At 35.6% G+C, this 25,590-nt stretch overlaps 1 protein-coding gene across 3 annotated transcripts in view; it reads right to left on the bottom strand.

Annotated features, from left to right (window-relative positions):
* The window catches only part of TBC1D4 (TBC1 domain family member 4), a 216,120-nt gene that overhangs the window by 133,679 nt on the left and 56,851 nt on the right, over positions 1-25,590 (bottom strand). Inside the window, exon 1 of one of the 3 annotated variants that reach the window (XM_056807214.1) lies at positions 10,016-12,234. The exons of the other annotated variants lie outside the window; for them this stretch is intronic. Coding sequence (XP_056663192.1) covers positions 10,016-10,045 — 30 coding nt within the window. The 5' untranslated portion in view covers positions 10,046-12,234. Of the gene's footprint in view, positions 1-10,015; positions 12,235-25,590 lie in introns of those variants that run through there. 3 annotated transcript variants of the gene reach the window in all.

Here is a 25,590-nt window from a genome sequence, read left to right on the forward strand (position 1 = left end):
TGGCACCAATACACAGTAATGATTTTTGGATGGAAAGTAAGGGCTTAAAAAAAAGAAAAAGATCTGAACTCAGCAGGAAAGTGAAGGGAATAAGATCCAGGAGAAGAATCCAAAAGTGGGGTTGGGAAAGGCAGACTCCAGTTCCTAGGACTAGGGCTAAATATAATAGCTTCCAGTAAATCTCCTTTAGGATACCTTCCCCTCACACACCCAAATGTCTTAATACAACTAATGAAGGTTTATTAAATCCTTGACTAATATAATTTTGCGGGCCCAGAAAGTTGTCTTGCCACCCCCCCCCCAATACCATCCTCTGTTCAATGATAACAAGAACATCAGCCAATACCTTTCTATCAGTAGCAAACCTTAAAAGTAAAATATGCCTGGAAAATATAACAGTTTGAATAATCTACCAAAACACAGGCAATTTTCAAAGGCAAAAAAATCCTAGTTATCAACAGGAACATAAAGAATCCTCGAAAACACTAATAATTAGAGAAATGTAAACTCTGAGGCTACCCTTCAAAGCCACCAGATTGGCAAAGTCAGCAAAAAGGAAAATGACAAATATTGGGGAGGCTATGGGAAAACAGGGACATCAATGCACTATTGCTTGTAATAGCTGGTAGGGTCATACTGGAAAACAATTAGGAATTATGCCCCAAAGTAGGCAAACTACATATATCAATTGTTTGATTCAGTGATACGTCTAGGAGGCCTACAACCCTAGCAAGAGGAAAAGGGTTATGTATAAAATTTTACACACGTGTGTGCATATGTATAAAAATATTTAAAGCAGTTCTTTTTATAGTGGCAAGTAATTAGAAATTAAAGGACTAGGGGGCAGCTGGGTAGCTCAGTGGATTGAGAACCAGGCCTAGAGATGGGAGGTCCTAGGTTCAAATCTGGCCTCAGCCACTTCCTAGCTGTGTGACCCTGGGCAAGTCACTTGACCCCCATTGCCTAGCCCTTACCACTCTTCTGCCTTGGAGCCAATACACAGTATTGGTAAGGGTTTAAAAAAAAAAGAAATTAAAGGACCACCATCAATAGAATGAAAAAACACATGAGTGCAGGAAGATTAGTACTGTGGCATAAAAAGATAATTAAAAGTAACTGGGAAGACTTGTATGAACTGATACAAAGCAAGATGAGCAGAACTAGGAGGAAGATTTATGCTTTAACAAAAACATCATGAAGACAAACAACCTTAAATAGACTTGAGAGGGTGAAGTCAAGATGGGGGCATAGAGGCAGTGAAAGATAAGACCTCTGAAAACCAGTGAAAGATCAGACCTCTGAAAACCTTTCCTTACCAATTACAAACTAAATGCTCCTAGGGGACTGAAAAGCAAACCTAACAAAAAGCCAGAGCCAAGGAAAGCCTCCTGCTGGACTCAGCTTAAAAGGTATACTCCCCAGGAGGCTGAAGCGAGAATACTCCGGTTTAAGGGGACGGAAAAAGGAAGGTCCCAGGACCCCTCCCCGACCAAAATTAATCAGCTTGAAAATGAGACAAAGGAGATGAAAGATGAAGCAAAGAAGGTGAAAGATGAGGCAAAGAAAATGAAAGATGAGGCAGAGAAGACGAAAGATGAGGCAGAGAAGACGAAAGATGACCTCCAAAGAAAATCAGACCAGAAGGAGAAGGATGACCAAAAAGATGAAATTCAGTCTTAAAAACCAAAATACAACTTGGAGCAAGCAACTTCACAAGGCAGCAGGACACTATAAAACAAAATTTAAAAAATGAAAAATTGAAGAAACTATGAAGCATCTCATTCACAAAACAGAAGATTTAGAAAACCATCCCAAGAGAGACAACTTAAGAATCATTGGTCTACCAGAAGACCATGACAAAAGAAAAAGCCTGAACATTATACTACAGGAAATTATCCAATAAAACAGTCCTGATATTCTAGAACAAGAGGGAAAAGTGGAGATTAAAAGAATCCACAGATCACCTCCTGTACTTAAGCCCCAACTGACAACACCCAGGCATGTTATAGCCAAATTCAAGAACTACCAGATCAAGGAAAAAATATCACAAGCTGCTAAAAAGAAGTTATTCAGATACCATGGAACTACAGTGAGGATAACAAAGGATCTGGCTGCATCTACACTGAAGGACCAAAAGGCATGGAATATGATATTCCAGAAAGCAAGGGAACTAGGTCTACAACCAAGAATAAACTACCCAGCAAACTGACTCTATTCTTACAGGAGAAAGTATGGTCATTTAATAAAATAGAAGAATTCCAAGCATTTGTAAAGAAAAGACCAGCCCTGAATGGAAAATTTAATGCCCAAGCACAGAAATCAAGAGAATCATCAAAAGGTAATCAAGAAAGAGGGGAAAAAAGAAAAACAAAACAAAAAAACCCTTTTTTTAAAAGACCGAATAAGTTAAAATGATGTGTATCCCTATAAGAAAAGAGGATATTGGTAACTCTTAAAAATTGTTATCACCTCACACCAAGCAGATTGTCTCATATGACAGCAAAGTAAAGTAATGAATGCTAGAGGGGGTGTGGCAAAGTTGGGACATTAATGCACTGCTGGTGGAGTTGTGAATCAATCCAACCATTCTGGAGGGCAATTTGAAACTATGCTCAAAGAGTGCTCAAAAACTGTCTGCCCTTTGATCCAGTCATACCACTGCTGGGTTTATAACCCAAAGAGATCACAGGAAAAAAAAAGAGTTGTACAAAAATATTTATAGCTCTATTCTTTGTGGTAGCAAAAAATTGTAAAATGAGGAGATGCCCTTTAATTGGGGAATGACTGAACAAACTGTGGTATATGTTGGTGATGGAATACTATAGGAATAATGAACTGGAGGAATTCCATGGAGACTGGAACAACCTCCAGGAAGTGATGCAGAGCAAAAGGAGCAGAACCAGGAGAACATTGTACACAGAGACGGCCACACCGTGGTACAATCGAATATAAAGCACTTCTCCATTAGTGGCAATGCAGTGATCCTGAACAACCAGGAGGTATCTATGAGAAAGAATACTATCCACATTCAGAGGAAAAACTGTGGGAGTAGAAACAATGAAGAAAAACAACTGCTTGATTACATGGGTAGAGGGGAATATGATTGGGGATATAGACTCTAAATGAACATCCTAGTGCAAACATCAACAACATGGAAATAGGTTCAGATCAAGGACACAAGTAATACCCAATGAAATTGCACGTCGCCTGCAGGAAGGGCACTGGTGGAGGGAGGGAGGGAAATAATGTGATTATTGTAACCAAGGAATAATGTTCTAAATTGACTAAATATACCAATTCAAATGGTAAAAAATTGTTATTATCATCTGGGCAGCTAGAATAACTACACTTAGAGGGAACAGTGACAAACTGTATAAGATGAAATGCCAAGACATATATATATATATATATATGTATGTATGTATGTATGTATGTATAACTAGAGCCAAAAAAAGAGGTTAATACTAAAAGAAATGGGAAAAGAAACAAAAGGGGGTGAATTTATATTTCACAAAGAAGAACATGGCGGGAGGGGAGAGAATATCTCTGAAATACTCCTATACTTAGGTGCATTGAAATTGACTCAAAGAGGGAAGAACAATCAAATACATTGGGGCAGAGATTTGATTTGCTCTCTATAGGCAAGTAGAAAGATAACAAATGGACTGGTAGGGAGGGAAGCAGTAAAAGGGAGGGAGAGGGTGGGGGAAGTTTAAAAAGACTGTAAAGAAAATTTGATTTAATAAATAAGACTAGAAGCTGGTACTTTGAAAAAACAAATAAAATAAAGTACTAGTCAATCTAATTGAAAAAAGGAAAGAAGAAAACCAAATTGACAGTATTCAAGATTAAATGGGAGACACCTCACCTCTAATGAAGAAGAAATGAATGGAATCATGAAAAACTATTATGCCCAATTATATGGCAATAAATATGACAATCTAGGTGATATGGATGAATATTTACAAAAATATAAATTGCCTAGACTAATAGAGGAAAAAATAGACTACCTAAACAATCCCATATCAGAAATCATATCAGAATAATAAATATCAAAATCATATCAGAATAATAAATATCAGAAAAAGAAATTGAACAAGCCATCAAAGAACTCCCTAAGAAAAAATCCCCAGGTCCAGGTGGATTCACAAATGAATTCTATCAAACATTCAAAGAACAACTAATCCCAATATTATACAAACTATCTGACAGAATAAGCAAAGAAGGAGTTCTACCAAATTCCTTTTATGACACAAATATGGTACTGATTCCAAAGCCAGTCAGATCAAAAACAGAGGAAGAAAACTATAGACCAATCTCCTTAATGAGTATCGATGCAAAAATCTTAAATAGAATACTAGCAAAAAAGACTCCAGCAAGTGATCATGAGGATTACCAGGTAGGATTCATGCCAGTAATGCAAGAATGGTCAATATTAGGAAAACCATCCACATAATTGACCATATTAACAAGCAAACCAACAAAAACCACATGATTATCTCAATAGATGCAGAAAAAGCCTTTGACAAAATACAACACTCATTCCTATTGAAAACACTAGTAAGCATAGGAATATCTAAAACCATCAGCAAACATCATCTGCAATGGGGCTAAACTAGAAGTTTTCCCAATAAGATCAGGAATGAAATAAGGACACCCATTATCACCTCTATTATTTAACATTGTACTAGAAACACTAGCAGTTGCAATCAGAGAAGAAAAAGAAATTGAGGGTATTAAAATTGGCAATGAGGAGACCAACCTATCACTCTTTGCAGATGATATGATAGTCTACTTAAAGAATACTAGAGAATCAACCAAAAAGCTAGACGAAATAATCAACAACTGTAACAAAGTTGCAGGATACAAAATAAACCCACATAAGTCATCAGCATTTCTATATATTTCGAACACACCTCAGCAGCAAGAATTAGAAAGAAAAATTCCATTTAAAGTCACCCTAGGCAATATAAAATACTTAGGAATCTATCTGCCAAGACAAACATAGGAACTATATGAACACAACTACAAAACACTCTCCACACAATTAAAACTAAATCTAAATAATTGGAAAAACATCAATTGCTCATGGGTAGGGTGAGCTAACATAATAAAAATGACAATTCTACCCAAATTAATTGACTTCTTTCGTGCCATACCCAGTGAACTACCAAAAAACTTTTTTAGTGAATTAGGGGAAAAAAAAACATAACAAAGTTCATTTGGAAGAACAAAAGATCAAGGATATACAGGGAAATCATGGAATAAAAATACAAAGGAAGGGGGCCCTGCAGCCCTTAAAGTTTTAACCAAGCAAGAGCTAGAAAAAAAATCACAAAATGTAAAATCAATAATTTTGATTATATCAAATTAAAAAGTTTTTGTACAAACAAAATCAATGCAACCAAAATTAGAAGGGAAGCAACAAATTGGGAAACAATCTTCATAACAGAAACCTCTGACAAAGGTCTAATTACTCAAATTTATAAAGAGCTAAATCAATTGTAGAAAAAAAAATCAAGCCATTCTCCAATTGATAAATGGGTTAAGGGACATGAATAGGCAATTTTCAGTTAAAGAAATCAAAACTATTAATAAGTACATGAAAATTTGTTCTAAATCTCTTATAATTAGAGAGATGCAAATCAAAACAACTCTGCCCTTTGATCCAGCCATAGCACTGCTGGGTCTGTACTCCAAAGAGATAATAAGGAAAAATACATGTACAAAAACATTCATAACATAGCTGCACTCTTTGTAGTGGCAAAAAATTGGAAAATGAGGGGATGCCCTTCAATTGGGGAATAACTGAACAAATGTTGTGGATGGAATACTATTGTGCTCAAAGGAATAATAAAGTGGAGGAATTCCATGGGGACTGGAACAACCTCCAGGAATTGATATAGAGTGAAAGGAGGAGAACCAGGAGAACATTGTACACAGAGACTGATACACTGTGGTGCAATCAAATGTAATGGACTACTCCATTAGTGGCAATGCAGTGTTCCTGACCAACTCGGAGGGATCTACAAGAAAAAACACTAGCCACATTCAGGGGAAGAGCTGTGGGAGTGGAAACAGAGGAAAAACAACTGCTTGAATACATGGGTCAAGGGAATATGGTTGGGGATGTAAAATCTAAAAGAACATCCTGATGCAAACACCAACAACATGGAAATAGGTTTTGATCAAGGACACATGTAATACCCAGTGGAATTGCACGTCGCCTGCAGGAAGGGTAAGGGGAAGTGGAGGGAGCAAGATAATATGATTCTTGTAACCAAGGAATAATGTTCTAAATTGATTAAATAAATTAATAAATAAGAAAAAAAAACTTGAGAACTTTGATCAATACAATAACTATGATTCCAAAGTTTTGAGGATAAAAAATCATGTTACCCATACTTCCGGAAGAAGAGATAATGGACTCAGAGCATGGAATTTGCACATATTTGAGGGTGGCACAGATTCCCCTAACAGGAACTTGTTTTGCTTGATTGAATATTTGTTGCAAGAATTTTATTCTTTTTTCTCAAAAGATGAAGGGATGTGGGAAGGAGTAAAACAGATTTTTGTTAATTTTTAAAATAAGATTTCCTAACTGATTAAAAGAAATTAAATAAGATTTCCTTTAAAAGTTAAAAAAAAAAAGTTTTCTGAGATCAGCTTTAGATATCAGGAGAAACATGAAAGCAATCAGTACCAAGAAGAGAAGAGGAAAATGAGACAAGGAGAAAAAGGACACCAAATAGCAATACAATAGAACACTTGGATCCAAAAACTTTGTCTACTTCATAATTATGTCTAAAGTCAATCCTAATTCTCTAAACTGTGCAGATATATAGAGAAATTGTATTTGGAGGCATTTTAGTTTATCCCCAGTCAAGTATCCATTTAACTTAAAGGAAATAATGGGTTTCCAATACTATTTCTTTTACTGGTCCATATCCTTTACTGGCCAATAGCTCTATCACGAAAATTCTCCACATGCTCAATATCATTCATCTTTCAATCCCAGAAGCACTAGCCACTACAAGTAGCACCAGGTGGGCCCTGAACAACTACCCAGAGAAACAGCAATCATCACAACCAAACATGGCTTTATTGCTAAACAATCTGGAACCACCTCAGTGAAATATGCCCCTTACACTAACAAGTAAGCATATGGGAAGGAGAGCACGTACATTAAAAATTAATGACTGCTGCAAGCACTCCATGTATATGTGCCAAATTAAAGAGACCAAATTGCTGGAGTATCCATCCATTTTAACATTTGTAGAGTTCTACATGCATTATAAATCACATTTTTGCTATCCCATTACATTACAAAAAACTCTTTTATATAAGGCTTGAACATTTACGAAGTGCTTACTTCTAAGTGATCAAAACAGATTTTTTTTAAGGGGGGCGGGGGAGAGACAGAGAAAATCAACCGCTAGCAAAGATGGTTCTTGGAATAAAGATTTTTTTTTTCCCATATCCAAAGTAACTATTTTGCTCTTAATACTAGGTTGTGGCAAAATAAACACACGTAAAAGTATTTTGGAACTATGCCCCAAAGGGCTACAAAGCTGTGCATATTCTTTGACCCAGCAACACCACTACATCTGTATCCCAAAGAAATCCAAGGAAAAGGAAGAGGACTTATATACAGAAAAAATATTTACTTTAAGTTTGCTTATGGTGGTAAAGAACTGGAAATTGAAGAGATACCCATCAATTGGAGAATGGTTGAACAAGTTCCAGTATATGAAAGTCATGCAATACTATTATTTTATAAGAAATGACAAGTAAGATGGTTCCAGAAAAACTCAAGAAAACTTAAATGAACTGATATTTAGTTAAGAGAAGTTTGCAGAACCAGGAAAACATTATACATAGTTTAACAGCAATATTCTGCAATGACTAGTTATGAATGACTTAGCTATTCTGATCAACACAATGATCTTATTCAATTCTGGAGAACTTATGATGAAAGATGCTATCTACCTCCAGAAAAAAAATTAGTTGATAGAGTCTGAATGCAGATTGAAGCCTAAGTTTTTTTACCCATTTTTTCTTTTGTTTTGTTTTCTGCAATATGGCTAACATGGAAATATATCTTGCATGATTTGACATGTGTAATTTACATCACATTCTTTTGCCTTCACAATGGCTAGAGAAGGGTTAAAGGGAGAGAATTCAGAATGCAAAAAAATTTTTTGTTAAAATTTTTTACCTTTTAACATATTAAATAACATAAAATTAATTCAGTGAAGATATAATTAATGACATTAAGTTAAATTTTAAATATTAACTAAAATAAACACAAAAGGCCTTTATATAGTTTTCCTTTGAATTCATTTAAATATGATGAAATAGATCTTATATTATTATTATATATTATAAGTCTTCTTATAAAATTTTAAAGCTATTAATATCTCCAACTATGGAATCTGACAATGAGAAACTATAAAAATGTTAGATATAATTTATATATGTAAAAATTTTTAATAAAACGTTCATTCTGGCAAAATGTTTTATTACATTTTCTCTGATTTTGCCTGTTTAGAAAAAAAACATGCAGATTATGTTATGCGCTAATATATATATATATATACGAGAGAATCCTTTGTAAAATTGGAAAGATTTCTGAAATTCAGAAAAAGAATGAATGAATGAAAAGTAAATAAGTCATGTTCTCTCAATGTCTTCAGTCCTTCATCATCTACTTGTTATGACCCAAGAATCTGTAGCCCTAACATTTGAAATTCTGTGACAACTCTCAAGGCCAGTGATGACGACAGTTGAATGGCCATTTCAACCACCAAATTCTGGGAACCTGAAAGTTTTAAGACAGACCAACTATTAAATAGCCATTGTGGAGTGTAATATGTCTATTTTCACCAAATTTCTCTAGACATCAACTTAGAGCCCACAATATTGTGGCAATCGAAATACTAGTTACATTATCAGGAGAGGATTGTGTGAGACTAAAAGCACTACAAGTTCTGGATCCAAGACCTGCTTTGCTCTTCTATTTACTGGCTGAGTTGACTTCCGGCATTAAACCTGAGTTTCATTTGTAACAGTGGGCTAATCAAATACCTCTTCTGTCTACCCCTCCCCTATAATGTGAAATGTGAGATGATATATGTGAAAATTCTTTTTAAATTGCAAATGCTATGCAAACCACCTAGAATTAAAGGATTACTACTATCACTTAGTGGAAACCTATTAAATGCTATCTGCAGATACCTGGAAACAGTCCTGATATTGTGAAATGTAAAAACCTCATTTGACCTCACATGATCCAAAAACAAGATTAAATCCTTTTAGAGCAATCAAGATACTGTTCACAACTTTTGGTGCCAACACCGACCCCAGGAGCAAATTAAGCAATTTACATTTGTTGGGGGAGAAGTGGCAGAGATATGTAAATATATACTTGCACACATGGAACAAATGAACAAAACTTACTGTTGGATGATATATATGCAATTGGATTACTTATATATATCATGCAAAAATAAGTTGTGTATATATAAATGTGTATTTATATTAACATGTTAATTTATAATTGTATTTTACTTATTTATGATTTATAACATTTCTATCAATATACCAATATTAACAATAACTATATAATATAGATAAATATGCTATTTTTTCCTTCCCACCCTCTACCCCTAGGACAAACTGACAGGCCTTCCTCCTGGATGCCGTTTCAAACACACACATAGGCACACCTATGTATCTATCTACACGCATGTGCACACATCTACACAAATACATGCATAAACAGCCAAGTTCAGCACACACGGATAGAACTAGACCCGTGTCCGCAGGCCCACTGCACACCTGGACTGGTACACCCTTGTGCATGTGCAGCTATAAGCGTGGGAGAATGTAATGATAATGTGGAACACCAATAGTCCAAAGCCTTCCTTCCCCTCCCCCCATCTTATGCGTCCGGCTCCCGTGGGCCACTCCGGCCCCTGCTCTGGGCAGACCGTACAAAGGCACAAGTTCTCACCGCAGCCTCCTCACGGGGCTCTTTGTCCATTGGAGGGAGTCCTGGGAGAGGAGATCTCACAGTGGCCAGCCCGGGGTCCCAGATCGGAGCCCACTCAGAGAAAAAGAAACAGGCTCAGGGAGACCATGGTAGACTGATGAGGTCAAAGAAGAATATTCCCTTCCCACCCCCAGGGCAGTAAGCCCCGGTGAGAGATGAGCTTCCAAGGCACTGAGTGGTGGGCGACTGAGAAGAGTTGCAGCTCTGCCTGGGAGGGAGCCTTATGACTCAGCACAGCGCCCCCTCCTGGGCGGAGGTTAATGGCTCATATATCTAGCCTATTCCTGCAGGGGAGAGGCTTACAAATCACAGCTTCTTGGTGAAAGCTGAAATTAAGTATTAGATCCGGTGTAAATCTGATGATTTACCAGCTGAGGGCCAGCTGAAACTAAGACATGATATCTGATGGGGAACAGTGGACTTGGGACAGCCAATGGAGAGCAGTCAAGAAAGGTCTACCTGAGGCTATAAATTACAAGAGAAAAGGGGGACAGAGCAATAATGTCACCAGAATGTATGGAGGTTTTACAGGGCTAGAGGCATGAATTGTCACACATATACGCACACCACCATAAGCCCAGGCCATCCATGCTCTCTACAAATGTATGGTTCTATAATCCCTAGGAGGATTCACTCTTCCCAAAGATGATGTGTACATGTAAAGGAGGGTGAATCTTGAGTCTAATGAGGAAAAGGTTCTGTTACTCCTTTTCTTACTTTGCTAGTTTAATGAACTAGCATATTTTGCTTTGAATTTCATGTGCCCTCTTACTGTCTAGTAAAATTAAGTATCAGTGTAGGTTCATAAGCCCTGGTTTGGAGAGGGATTTTTTTCCCATAAAGGATCTAGAACATGAGGTAATTTAAAGGAGGTCCATAAATGAGGGACACACTGGATACTAAAGAAAACAGGATTTAAAGTCAATTAGAATCAAACCTAGAATCATACCCACTAATTCTACCACCTACTACTTTTGTGACCGTGGGCAAAATGCTTAACTTCTCTGGATCTGTCTTAGTCTATAAAATAAGGAAATTAAAACTCGATTACTTTTAAGAGCCTTTAAAAATCTAAAATCTATGCAGTATAAATATGTCAGTATGACTTAAAACTGATGGGTATCCAACAGTCCTTCATATACGGCACAAACAAAAATTATTTTGTTTTATGATTTTTACTTCGAGCTTTTTTGTCTTTTGCAAAGAAGATATATTTCTTAAATTTGCCAATTAATTAAGGCCCTTATATAAAAAGAGAACATTTTAGTTAAATGAAGAAAGTATTTTCTTCTCAAGTTCACATTCTATTCTGTCATGGTCCGTCTTACTTCAGGGTACACATTTTCTTCTTAGTCATCTCATTGCAATAAAAAATCAGTTCCAATTTGACTATATCTTCTATTAAGCCAGGCAGGATACAAGTCATTTCCAAAGTAAATAACCAAAAAATGGTTCATATTATTTAGTCTAAGTGAAGGAATAGGGATAGGGATTGAGTCTGGGTTTCTTCAATATAGGGAACAACTAGAGAAGGAAATTCTTTATAACAAAGCAGTTCAAAACCTGCCAAAATCTTAGAGAGGTTTCTTGAGCATTGAGAACTTATGACTACAGGTTCACAAGCATAGATGCAAGGCAGGACTTGAACTTCAATTTTCCAGGCTTCAAAGCCTCTAGTTGATGATTGTGATGATGATGATGCTTTAATGTTTGCAAAATTCTATAAATTTTCTCTCATTTCATCCCCACAACTCTAGGAGGCAGGCTCTTTTATTATCCCCAATTTACAAGTAAAGAAGTGGACAAAGAGAAAAGGTTAAGTGACTTGTCCAGAGTCACTCACCCATACATATTTGAGACCTGATTTGAACTTAGGTCTTCCACACTCCAGGTCCAGCCCCCTATCCACTACATCACCTAACTGCCATTGTCCCTCACTGCATAATAATAATCTCAACAACTTACTGGTTTCTGTTAAGGAAAGTACCCTATTTATGACCCTTCAGGTTAGTTATCCAAGAATCTTCACTTTCCCTCTTCCCATATTTCTAATCAGTTACAAATCTTAGCACCTTGACCTCTGCAACATCCTTTTCTTTAATTATAGAACCCATATGAGAAGTAAGCAGTTTGTCAAGATGCCATTGAACAGAAAGTCTAGAAGTGAAAAATCGGGTTTTATAAAAACAAAGGAAGCCTTTTGCTCTACATAAGAGGTGATCTATAAAATTTCATAATAATATAGACCATATAGAGAAAAACAGTATAAATTTACTTTTGTCTATTAAAATAAAAACCCATAAAGTGAGTATTCATGTAGCAAAAGACAAATGTATGGTGCTCAGAGAAGAGAAATAATGATGTCCTTGTACCTTGCTCCTTTCCAACTACATTTAGACTAATTTGTCAACTTTTTTTTTTTAATCCTTACCTTCCATCTTGGAGTCAATAGTGTGTACTGGCTCCAAGGCAGAAGAGTGGTAAGGGCTAGACAATGGGGGTCAAGTGACTTGCCCAGGGTCACACAGCTGGGAAGTGTCTGAGGCCAGATTTGAACCTAGGACCTCCCAACTCTAGGCCTGGCTCTCAATCCACTGAGCTACACAGCTCCCCCCACCCCCAACTTCTTAAGACATTTTAGATGGGAAAATTACAAGCTGGAACAAGTCTAGAAAAGAACTACTCTACACTCTAACCAACCTGAACTTAGTTGTTGCTCAAACAAAAAAAGTCAATCTCCCCATCTCTGTGCATTTGTACAAACTATCCCACATGCCTGATTCCCTCTCTTCATTTCTACTTCTCAGACTTGATCATATTTGGTACACAGAGATAACCTGGGCAGAAAGATACCAAGGGCAAAAAGATGAATATTTTTCATTTTCAACCATCCTAGAATGGGTGGTTGACTTTTGGGGAGGGATCTTGAATGATGCAATGTTAGGGTATAAAACAAGGAGGAAACTCTCACATAATTATTTTAGGTGGAAAGAAACCTAAAGACCAAGCTTGTCTGAGAGATACCTGCCTCTCTCAATAAACCTGTTATTTGGCTTGGAGCTTTGACTCTTTGATTTCTTTCAGATTGGTTGAATATTAATTGCCACAATAGGAAGGAGCAACTTTTCTACCATCAAGGGAATACCACCATCCTCATTCAGGTTCAAAAATACTTGTCATCTTCTATTCCTACTTACTCCACATAGCTAACCTGCTTCTAGTACTTTTCACAATTGCTCTCCCCTGGTACAAGGTCTGATCACCTCATAGGTGGTCTAAAGCAATAGCTAGTTGGTTGGTCTCCCTGCCTTAATTCTCTCCCCAACTCCAGTCCATTTTCCCCCTCAAGCTGGCAAAATCATCTTCCTAGAATGTGGTTAGGGAGGTCACCCCCTACTAGATAAATTCCATTGGTTCTGTAATGTTACTAGGATCAAACATAAAATCCTTCGTTGGGTTTTTAAATCCTTTACAAGCTAGTCTCCTCCTACCTTTCTAGTCTTCTTATACCTTACTTCTTTCTATAAATATTGTAGAATACAATGACACTAGTCTTAATGCTTTTCTTTACACTCCTCATCCACCTCCTAGCTCCCCTAGCTTCCTTCAAGTTCCACCTAAAACCCCACCTTCCTTTCCCCAATCCCACTTAATACTAGCATTTTTTTTATTTCCAATGTATCCAATATATAGTTTCTTTGTACAAAGTTGTTTCCAAGTTGTCTTCCCCATTCGATTGTGAGCTCTTTAAGAGTAGAGATGTCCTTTATCTTCTTTGTATCTCCAGCATTTAGCATGAAGAAGGTGTTTACTGATTGATGTGACATTCCATCCCTTGACTTTGTCTTTTCACTGACTGTCCCCAAGTGCCTAGAATGTTCTCCTCTCTCTCTTAACTCCTCCTCTCGGTTTCACTGACTTCCTTCAAGTATCAACTCAAATCCAACCTGCATGACAAATTATCCTTGCTTCCCCTAAATACTAGGGCTTCGCTCTGATATGCCCGCCCATTTTCCTCTGTATAATTCTTATATGTGAATATGTATTTTCAGGTTCTCTTCTCCCATTGGAATGTGAGCTTCTTGGAGACAAGGATCATGTTTTTGCTTTTTTTTTATATATATCTAGTACATAGCACAGTAGGAAATGCTTAATAAATGCTTTTGACTGGATTAGTCTGTTCAGTTATATCCAACTCTGTGATTGCATGGACTTTTGTCCATGGAGTTTCCTTGGCAAAGATAATGGAGTGGTTGGCCATTACTTTGTCAAATGTGTCTCCATTTTGCAGATGAGAAATTCAGGCAAATAGGAATTAAGTGATTTGCCCAGGATATCAGAGATAGTGTCTGAGGCCAGAATTGAACTGAGATCTTCTTGACTTTAAGCCTGATGCTCTATCCACTGCACCATCTAGCTGCCCAACTAGAATATTATTTTATTAAATTTATATTTTCTTGTGACAGGAATGCACAAAAAGTGATACAATGTATAATTTTTGTTAAATGATTTGTATAAAGTCATGTTGCATGTATTTTTATAACAAAATGTGTATCATTTGTGTTTGGTATGCACAGTCTTTATTCTCTGAGGAAAAAGGTGTTTCATCAGGGTTGTCCATCAAGGAAGGGCAATGAATTAATGTTCCAAATTAGTTCCTCTTCCTAGGAGACTAGAAATCACTTAACACCATAGACACAAATAGCATACAGGCTAATTGTCTCAAAGGAACTCAAGGGTGACTGAACTCACATGAAGAAGAAAATTATTCATTCATGGAATGTGCAAATTGAGGTCTTCTATTAGGACTAGAGGAGCCAATCTTGACTGTTAGGATACAAACTCTAACTATTCCACATAGAAGGAGTCAGTAAACAGATGGAGAATTGGCACCTTTCGTAAGTGTTCATTTTCTTTAGAAAATAACAAAAAAAAATCAAATGTGAAATATGGAACAGAAACTGTGAGCTTTTTCTTTTGGAATAGTTATATACATTATTACAAAGAAAAAAACTCACTTGCATGACAAAAAAACAAATGTTTCTTAGGAACTGAATTAATATGAAAATGCCGTGATTTTACATGTAGGCTCTTTTGGTCATTAAAAGTATTTGCCTATGGATTGAGAACCAGGCCTAGTGACAGGAGGCTGTGGGTTCAAATCTGACCTCAGATACTTCCTAGCTATAAGATCCTGGGCAAGTCACTTAATGCCCATTCCCTAGCTCCCACCACCCTTCTGCCCTGGAACCAACACAATATTGATTCTAAGATAGAAGGTAATAGTTGGAGGGGGGGGGGGGGGGTTGTGGTTTTTTTAAGTATTTGCCTGAGCAAACACTTTGAGTACCAATTTGCATGTGATCCTATACCAGATACTCTTCTTCCCTAGAAGAATTTATGAAAACAGGTAACAATAAAAATGACATGAATAAAGTCACAAATTAGTATATAATTTGATACTTTCTGTATTTTCCTTATTTAAGCAAAGGAAGTTAAGTAAAGATGTTTTATACATAAAATACTCAATATGGCACACTAGTTATTCTTCTACGAGTATTTCTCAAATTTTAATCACCATTCTATATAAATCAACTTATATTAAAATGCCTACCATCTTATATAAAATGTTGAATTTCCTCATTTAACTACCACTTCAAACCAAATGTTGCCAACATTTCTTTGAGCCAATTCTACTCCTAGAGGTACCCCCTCAGTACCTAAAATTGGAGAATTTTCCTTGAATTTAACCAGCCCACCAAGGGGGAGAAAGAGAGGAAGGACAAGGTGAGAGAACTCAACTCTACATCTTCCTAATCTATGTCATGGCTCTGCTGCCTAAAGATTCTCCAATGCATTCCCAACTTCCCACTGAGTCAATACCCAATATAGAAATTCACAGAAAGAATCATTCCACAGATTTCATGCAGCTTGCTTTTCCCCTCCACAGGGTAAAGATATTCCCTATAATTTTCATTATGTTGAATGATGCAAGTCAGTAGAAAATTCATTCAATAAATATACAAGAAGAAACTGCTAAGAAAGCAAAGTTTTAAGCACTTCTTATTTATGGGATACTCATAGTAATGAATGCCTAAGGTCAAACTGAAAAACTTCAAAGCAGCAACTAAATTATCTAGACGGTAAGTCGAGTCAGACTTAAGATATGTAAAAATCAATCAAATACAGGGAATATTTCTGTAACACAAGTGTAAAAAAGTTCAGAGGTTTTCCATTTTCCAATACTACTTGTTAACATTTTTTTCTCAAGAACACTCCATTACACCAAAATTTAGGCATGACGGAAGAATGAGGGAAATATAAATAACAATCACAACATTAGGATCCTAAAATCTTAGAGTTAGAGCTGTAAAGGCCCTGAAAGGTCCCCTAGTCCAACTTCTCATTTTACAGATGAGATGCTGTTCATCCTTTATTTCAGAGAGCCAATGGCATCATGGAGTCACTACTCCATGACATATCTTGAGTTGCCTATGAATTGTAGCTAATTAATTTATTTAATGAATGAAACAGTTGCATAAATATTAGCCTTACTATCTCTTCCAGAGCTATTGAAGTCCAGTAGCAGAAAAAAAGTCAGGATAACTGGTGGATGGCCTGGGATGCAGTGGGTAACCTTGGTGCCTTCAATGTCCAACTAAAGCACACCACAGTGCCTGCTTCAGCTGCCTTCATAGAGGTTGGAATGTATTGTTTTCATCCATCCATTCCTCCAAAGGAAGTATTCACATGCCTGGGGTAGATTAGATATCCCCCTAACTCAGCGATGGTTACCCTCAGCCTGGTTTAGGCAGCCTCCTGAGATGGTTTTCCTGGGATATGGCCACCAAGTGTAGCCATAGCTTCTTAAGAATCGGGTGAAAAGTGGACATCATAGATGGTTGACTGGTCCAGAAAAGGACTCAGCAAGCTTTCATCTAAGAGTGGTTAATCTTCCCTCAACACCCCATAGAAAAGTAAATAGGATCCAGAAGCTAAGCCTAAGGCCACTTTCATTTTTTTATCTTGGAAAAGAACAAAAATATCTTCACTTCAATGGAAAACAAGATAACTTTTTTAAATACTAGATATAAAAATATTTTACTACCATCCATAGTGAATAAAACCACACTTGAGCAAAGGTTTCTAAAGAGATCTTTATAGAAGAACACTGAAATGCTGAAATGGCAATTACAGGAGATTGTAGGAAAAGAAAACAAGCAAAAGTGCAGGGGAATACAATCAGCAGAGCAAGCAGACTAAAGAATAAGCCACCTAGGGAACCAATTAAGAAACTGGGGGCATTTTATCAGAAGAAGAAAAGATTGGGGGGAGATAAGACAAAGGTAGTGGATTTCCTCCATCTGGAGGTCTGCAAGCAGAGGCTGGAGAGACACCGTAAAGATGTTACAAAAGGATTTCCTAAACAGGTTTGAGTTGAACTTGGTAGCTTCCAAGGCCCCTTCAAACTCTTAAAATTCTGGGATTGACATCATTTTTTGTTATTAAAGTATGGCTACACTTTGTTGTGTGCCAAGATAATACTGTAAGTCAAAGCAACAGCAGAATCACAATGGGACTGGTTCAAACGTGTTACTGAAATTAGCACCTACAGCAATCCTTTCTGTATTTGAGCATCCGTAGTAAGTTGCCAGGATTATCATACTACTTTAACAAGGCAATAAAGCACACCTCAACAGGTAATTATACATATATGTATTTAACAATAAGGCCATTAATAACATTTGTACAGTCTGAAGAATTTAAAAATTGAGAATGAGAATGGGAACTTATCTTCTTAAACACAGAAATGACCACAAAACTATATAATCAGAGTTGTAAGTAACTGGTAAAAGAGTTATCTGGCCTTACTTTCCTTCTTATTTTACATCTACTCCATAATATCTCTAAAAATTAGGCATGAAACTTCTACTTAATTATTTCCTGTGATAAAAAAGCTTACTATGTTTATTGGACAATTTTAGCTGTTATAAAATGATTCTTTACTTTGAAATTAAATGCATCTGCCTGTAACTTCTATCCATTGACCTTACTTTTACTTTCTGAAACAATATAAAATGTAATTAATTGCTCTTTTAGAAGGAAGCACTTCAAATATTTAAAGGCAGCTATTTTCTGTAGACTAACAACTTCCTAAGTTTCTACAAATATTCCTCATTTGAGAAAATTTCGAAGACTCACCATTCTGTTCACCCTCCTATAGAAAATGTCAGATTTATAATTTCAAAATGTAAAACTCAGCTCAAAAGATAAGCTGTAATGGTTAGAAGCATCTAAAATCAAACTTCTTCCTATTGGAGATAAAGAAAGACCCAAAAAGACTAACTTACCCTACTCACAGCTGGTAGAAAGCTGAGGCTAAAACCTAGGTTCCCCTTACAAAAACCTCAGGTTTGCAGATAATGAGTGCCAAAATAAACACAGTTAAAATTACTGTAACTCTCAATCCAGTGCCCTTTCTACTAAATCAAGATCATTCATTAACCAATTAAAAAACAATTTTCCTTAAATTCCTTTCATATAGACACATAGCAAAATTCAGATCTTCTCAGACTATCAAAACCAAAGAGGATACCTGGATAGAGACTGCCCATGCTGTGACAGTAAATACCATGAAATTGTCATAGTGTGTGGGGGCAGCTGGGTGACTCAGTGAATTGAGAGTCAGGGTTCAAATCTGGCCTCAGACACAAGGAAAGAAGCAAGGAAGGAAGCAAGGAGGAAATTGTCATAGTGTCTAAGAACAAAGTAGAATTTTAAAGTGATTTTTTTTTTAAGTGCAAAAAACAGCTAGGTGGTATAGTGGATTGAGTGCCAGGACCAGAGTAAGAAAAAAAAAAAGTTCAAATCTGGCCTCAAATACTTCTCACCTGTGTGACCCTGAACAAATCACTTAACCTTGTGGCCTCAGTTTCCTTGTCTGTAAAGTGAGCTGGAGAAGGAAATGGCAAACCACTTTAGTAAATTTGCCAAGAAAATTCCAAAGAGGGTCACAAAGAGTCAGACGTGACTCAACAACAACAACAAAAGTCTATGGATTTGGCTTTACTATCTCAGATGGAGTAAACTCTGTACTTCTAGGAGAAAAGCTATTATATACTCCAGGCATGCAAGAAAGGTGTTGATTTATTTGAGCTACTTCTTCAGTAGTAACTTGAAAACTTTAAGTAAAAATTTTCATTTGAATTTTCTTTGCCAAAACACCATGTAACTTGTTTTTAAATAGAGAATGCCGATATGAACATCTTTAAGGCAATTCAGTACTTGAATAAACCTTTTTTTAGGATTCGTGTTTCTTCTTTGACTTGATTCTTTAATAACACAATTATCAATTACTAAATAAAAATAAGTAAGAATAGCACAGAATTGTAACTTAATACTGGTGGGGTGGGGGTAGGGAGAGATGTCTTCTCAAACCCATCTGGTCATTTCTGTCCTAAGATAACCAAACAGAATTTGTGCAATTAAATTGTAAATCTCATTAATCTGGATCCAACTAGGCCAGAATTTGTGATATTGCATCCTGGGCTGAAGTTTGTCTTTGACCTTAAAAACAAAGACTACTTTGCTACATACTATATAATAAATGCTGAAAACAAATTTTCAGAGTATTTAAACTACTTAATTTGCAAAAAGCATCAACATGGATAAACTTCAGTCTTATCTAACTGCTATTTAAAGTGAAAAGTGAACATTAAAGGAGGCCCCTTCTTGGTAATGCTTTAGTAGTAGTTTATTCAAAAATGCTATATGTTCTTGAAAATTCTAAAAAGGAAAGACTAAAAAGATTTCAAAATCAAAATTTTTCACTCAATCAAATGTTTCTCCTCATCTCTACCCAATTAATCTAAATTTGTATGGTTCTACTTTCCCTTACTTCTCAGATGACCTACATTAGAATAAACTGGAGTTAGCAATCCACCCACTCTCTTCTCTCCAGGGAATTACTTATTCTTAGAGAAGAGTTTCAGGCTTTAAGACATTCTGGGAAAGGATTTCCATATACAAATACCATTTTCCATCCCAATTAAACTAGATTTTCCTTTAGACACCCAGTAAATTGACCATGCCTATTAAACTGAGTCTTATATCTACTGTTTAGCTAATTAGAGTACATATTATTAATTTGCTAAGGTAGGTGGACCAAATTTATTTTATTACACCAACATTCCTGATGTATTAAATACAGAACAAAATTCAGAAATATTCCCAAATCATAAAAGACTAGTTTAGATCCTGCAGTTTAGATAGTCCCATATATTTTACACTAACTGACATGTCTATCAGGGAAATGATGAACAAAATAAATGCAATAAATAACATCATCTATTTCCATTTAAAATAACAAAGTACCAACTTGTGCAAGATCCATTCACAGACAAATTAAATCACATTCAAAGACAAAATGTTAATTCAAAACAAAAATTGTCCAGGTACCAGAGAAGCTTCTATTTTACAAATGCTACAATGCAATTAAAAAGAGATAATTCCCAGAAGTCAGTTATTCACCTTGTGTGAAGACCTGCTGGATGAGCAGTCTTTAGCTGCCATAGGGAGTTTATAATTAAAGTTTATAACTGTTAAATAAATTACTACTCTGGTATATTCCAACCACACCCTTGCCTCCAAGGAATTACTATCCTCTCTGGGAATAGCTCTCTCACTAGGGAAGTTGATAGATGTTGGCTTACTAAATTAAATGGGAAAACTCTGGCTCCCAGACCAGCCAGTGAAAAGTAAATCAATACTACTTACTATATATCCCCTGCAGGTGGTTTAACCATTGGTAAATTGGCTGAGCTTGAAGCAATTGACTCCCTTGTCCACAGACATAGTTACTTTATGTTGTAAAATAGTTACTATACCTTCCAAAAGATTTTTTTCTTCTATAACACATCTCTTCCTTCTAAAAGGATTAGACTCAATAGGTCTATAAATATTGAGCTTGGCAGAAACTAATACCCCTAGTCTGAAAGACAAATACAAAAGCAACAAAGGATCCTTCTGTCCCATCTCAATTTGTTATTGTACTATATAGTTTTTTTTAATACTGCAATCTCAAGCAACATTAATAAAAATTAAATTGAACTAATCATTTAAAGAATGTCTTTCAGTACTTAAGTCCCCAAAATCAAATTTCCCATCTTTGGAAGTTAAGGAGTTCACTTTCTTTACATTTTTCTTAATGCTGGCTCAATAAAGTCAAGACATTTGCTATTCTGACAGCAATTATTTCACAAATAAATCACAAAAACAATTCTGGAGGTCTGGATTTCTCCAAAAACTCTTTGTCAATCAGATTGTGCTAATTCAAATACTTACCTTATACTTGTATCTTTTTGCAGGGTTTAAGAAAAACAAGAGCATTATGGAGGACAGGAGAAAAGGGAAACCCAATCACTGTTTTCTCAGAACACCTTTGTTTCAAGGAGCATGCCCAATAGCCAATTCATCAAGGAAATGGGTTTAAAGGCCTTTGGCCATGGAAGAAGGCAACACAAATGAAATTTCAAAGTAGGAAAGCATTATGGCAAGGTTGAAATAATTATCTTTAAAATGATCTTCCCTACTTCTAGATCATAAGTTTTTAAATCACTTTTTTGTGCCATACTCTCCTTTCTCAGTCTAATCAAAGTACTTCTCAGAATGTGTTTACTAGCACAAAATAAAAAGAGAAATAAAAGGAAGTCAATTATATTTTTAATTTTTAAAATTTAAAAAAATGTTATAACTATTATAAATTACCTGATAACTATTGCTTTAAAAAAAAAACTCATTCAACCCAGATTAAAGATCCCTGTATCTTTCCTCATGTGCCAGGAACTGAACACTTTTCAAAACTTTTCACTTTTCTTATCATTACCGTTTTACCACACTATTAAAATCTATTTTAAAACCAAAATTCACAAAATGTAGACCTCACACAGCATGTTCACTATTCACAGTTAAGCTTTTTATTTTTAATTAAAAATTAAAACGTTGTTGCGATTTTGGCATAATTGCCACTCTTTGCCTTGAATGTTTCCTTATATCATGTTCTGAATGTGCTTTAACCTAAGCTTATGATATTTGATTTCTTTACCTTATTGCTTTAAATCAAATAACATTGATTGCTCTCAGATATCAGATGGATTACAGCAAACAATACATTTCTCATTCAGCCTTTATTAAGTAACCTCTCTCCCTGAGAAACTCAACAGCTGGCTATTTTCAATTTTTTGTCTAATTCACTTGTGTGTGCTTGGAACACAACCATTCAAAACAAATACTTTTGGGCTTATTGTTCTTTCTCTTTATTAATGTTTGGTTTCTGTTCAACCCTGTAAAGGTATGAATTATCTACAAATGTGGTATGTTAAAGGCATAATAATTTGTTAAAGAAAATGTGAAATTACTCATTATTAGCAACATACAATATCATTTTGAGAAAAATTAAGTTCATTTGAGATATATAGGAAAACCTAGATATAATGAAATTTTAATAGCTTGATGGGAAAGTCACTATTAGCTAGCAAGTTCCTATATGGTTGGTACAATGCCTGCATAAGTTAGAAGAGGTGTTGTTCACTGTCAATGAATGCCTTATTGTCAATGAATATCTTAGATTAAGTTTACAAAGTCATAATGTGGGATAGAAGAATTTTCCCTGTATCTTTAGTTAAAGAATTTAGGTTTAAATCTATATTCTGTGTAACATCAAACAAATCACATAACTTCTTTGGGCCCATTTCTTTACCTGTAAAAGAAGGGAGTTAAACTAAATGATATCCTAGCTCTCTTTCAACACTATATTTTTTATCTTATTTAGAAGAGACCAAAAAAATCCCACAGCAAACACTAAATGTATATGTGACATATGGCATCTATCACTTTACAAATAAATATTCATTAAATTTATACCATAATTCTTATCTTCATACTCTCTTTAAAAGCTTAATTTATATTCTTTTATATTTTAAATAATCAGTCTTAAAATACGAACACATAATTGAGCTAAATCTAATATATAAATTGAGTATGAAATGATGCGATACTAAAATATTTATATAATTTTTAAATTATGAAAAGTAGTTCAAAATATTTTGGGCATAAATTTCCTGTGCTCTCTTAACATAATATGAACCTCATATCTTAAAGGACTTAAGTTAGGATGTTAGCCTTTGGTAGCTGCTCTAAACTACTTAACTTCAAAATCCACCAATATATTTATACCAGATAGTGGCATAGTTGTTATTTATTGTTATGAGCTATATCTAAGTTCAAGTCAACAAACATCTGTCAAGTGTTTAGATTGGGGTCTGAGTGACAATGGCTTGTTTGTTTATTCACTTTTATTTGACCCAAAAAACTATCTTTTACACACAATAGAAAGGCGGGATATCCTACAGCATCACTACTAGTGCCCATACTAGAGCACTACTCCCCTGTGCTTTAAATTATATCATAATAATAATAATAATAATTTATGTTACATAAGTTTTAAGTTTATATGTTATATAATTTTTAATGTAGTTTTCTGATCTATACATTTTCATTCTTAAGGAAAGGGCAGATCATCTTTTGGGAATCTGATTTTCAAGTTCTTAATAACATATTTAGTAAAGAAAAAAAAAGAGGAGGTTGGGCTAGATGCTAAGTTTCCTTGGCTCCTTCTAGTTCCAGAGAGTTTGTATCCCAAAATAAAATCCTTCTAAAAGGAAAAAAAAAAGATATTATAAAGTAATCTGCTGATAACATATATCAGTTACTCTATATCATTATTTTGCAAATTAAACTATATCTATCAGGAAGCTTGCCTTTAACTCAGATTCTACAAGGGACCTCACTGTAGCACTTAAGCCTGCAGACCCTCTCTTATTCTGGATTTTCTTTCTTTCCTTGGTTTATGACATGGCTTTCTTGATTTTTCCACCTGTTCTGTAAGTACCCAGTCTTTTTCCACCAAGTCCCCTGGCCAGGATGGGTCAGTTCTAAAGGATTAATCAATGTTATGTGTCAGGAATACAGAAATGGCCTGTCAATAAATATCAGAGGAACAGAATTTAGAGCTGAAAGAATTTTGGAAGTCTACTAATCCACAAAGGCAAAAGATTTGTCAGTAGCCAGTGCCAGAGGTTAAAATGGTAAAAAAGATCACTGAGAACAGAAATGATAGTATGCAAAACATATGTAAAAAGGCATATCAAAATCATAGACACTCAAAGCTGGAAGGAGACTCAAGAGGTCATCTAGTCCAATCATCCAAGAGTCTATCCAATTTTTAAAATTTCTTAATTATATATTTTCAGTTGCAAGTAAAAATCACTTTCGACAGTTCTTTTCTGACCAAACCGAGCTAGATCTCTAATGAGAAAGAATCCACTCTCTTCTAAGGTGACCCATTCCACTACTAGATAACAAACTACTAGAAATTTTTTCCTTAAATGGAACCAAATTTTTATCTCTGAAACTTGTGACCATTACACATAGTTCTGAATTCTAGAGCTTTGCAGAACAGTCTCTTTTCTACAGAGCAGCCTTTCAAATACATGAAGACATTATCATGGCTTTTCAAATATGCTCTTCTCCAGGTTTCAATCCCAGTTTCTCCAACCAATGCCAAGCATGGTTTAAGGCCCCCATCCAAGCTGCTCTCTTCTAGACACTCTTCAGTTAATCCATAGGTCTTTATTTTTAAAAGTAGCAAGACACAGTGGAACTACCACCTCTCGTGTTCCAGATACATGCAGCCTAAGATAGCATGACCTTTTACTTTGTCTACCATATCCACTGATTCAGATGAACTTACAGTCCATACAAGTACTGGATTTGGAGTTGGATACCCTAGACAAATCATGTCACTTGTCTGGTCCTTAGCTGTTTCTATATAAAAAGAGGGCATTGGATTAGAAGACCTCTGAGGTGCCTCCTCCCAACATCGAATGATGTGATGCTATTATGATCTTTGACTCTTCTCCCCACATTCAGGAAGTTCCTCAGTCCTGAAAATTCCACCTCTGAAATCTCTTCCAACATGGCCATCTCTTTTCCACTGACTACTAACCCCTGACAACTTTTTGTGCAATTTTTCCTGATGCTAAGATCCAATCACAGGCGAGTATGACATCACCCCAGGTCATTGATCCTCTTCCAAATGAAGGACTAACAACTCCCCAATTGTTCAGACTCTCTATCCATTCTTCTCCCTTCATACCTACGGTGACCCAATGAATCTTCCCTAATGTATGACTATATTGTTATGTCCTCTTTAAGCCATTAGTTCTTATTATTTGCTGTCATGTTAATATTATATTCATTAGAACATACATTTGAAAAAATATTTAGGTGCAGAATCAAGAGAATTTTACATTTCTTTTTTCCTTTATTCAGTTTTAGAATAGCATTTCTGGACACTAGATGGCACTGCTATTTGAAATAATGTAATCTCAGTCTGGGTTTCCCTGTACACCTGGGGTCTTTATCTTAACCAACTAGGTCATTGATTGACAAAAATATTCAACATCTAGTTACGTATG

The sequence above is a fragment of the Monodelphis domestica genome, chromosome 8 (assembly GCF_027887165.1).
Source record: "Monodelphis domestica isolate mMonDom1 chromosome 8, mMonDom1.pri, whole genome shotgun sequence".
Lineage (NCBI taxonomy): Eukaryota > Metazoa > Chordata > Mammalia > Didelphimorphia > Didelphidae > Monodelphis > Monodelphis domestica.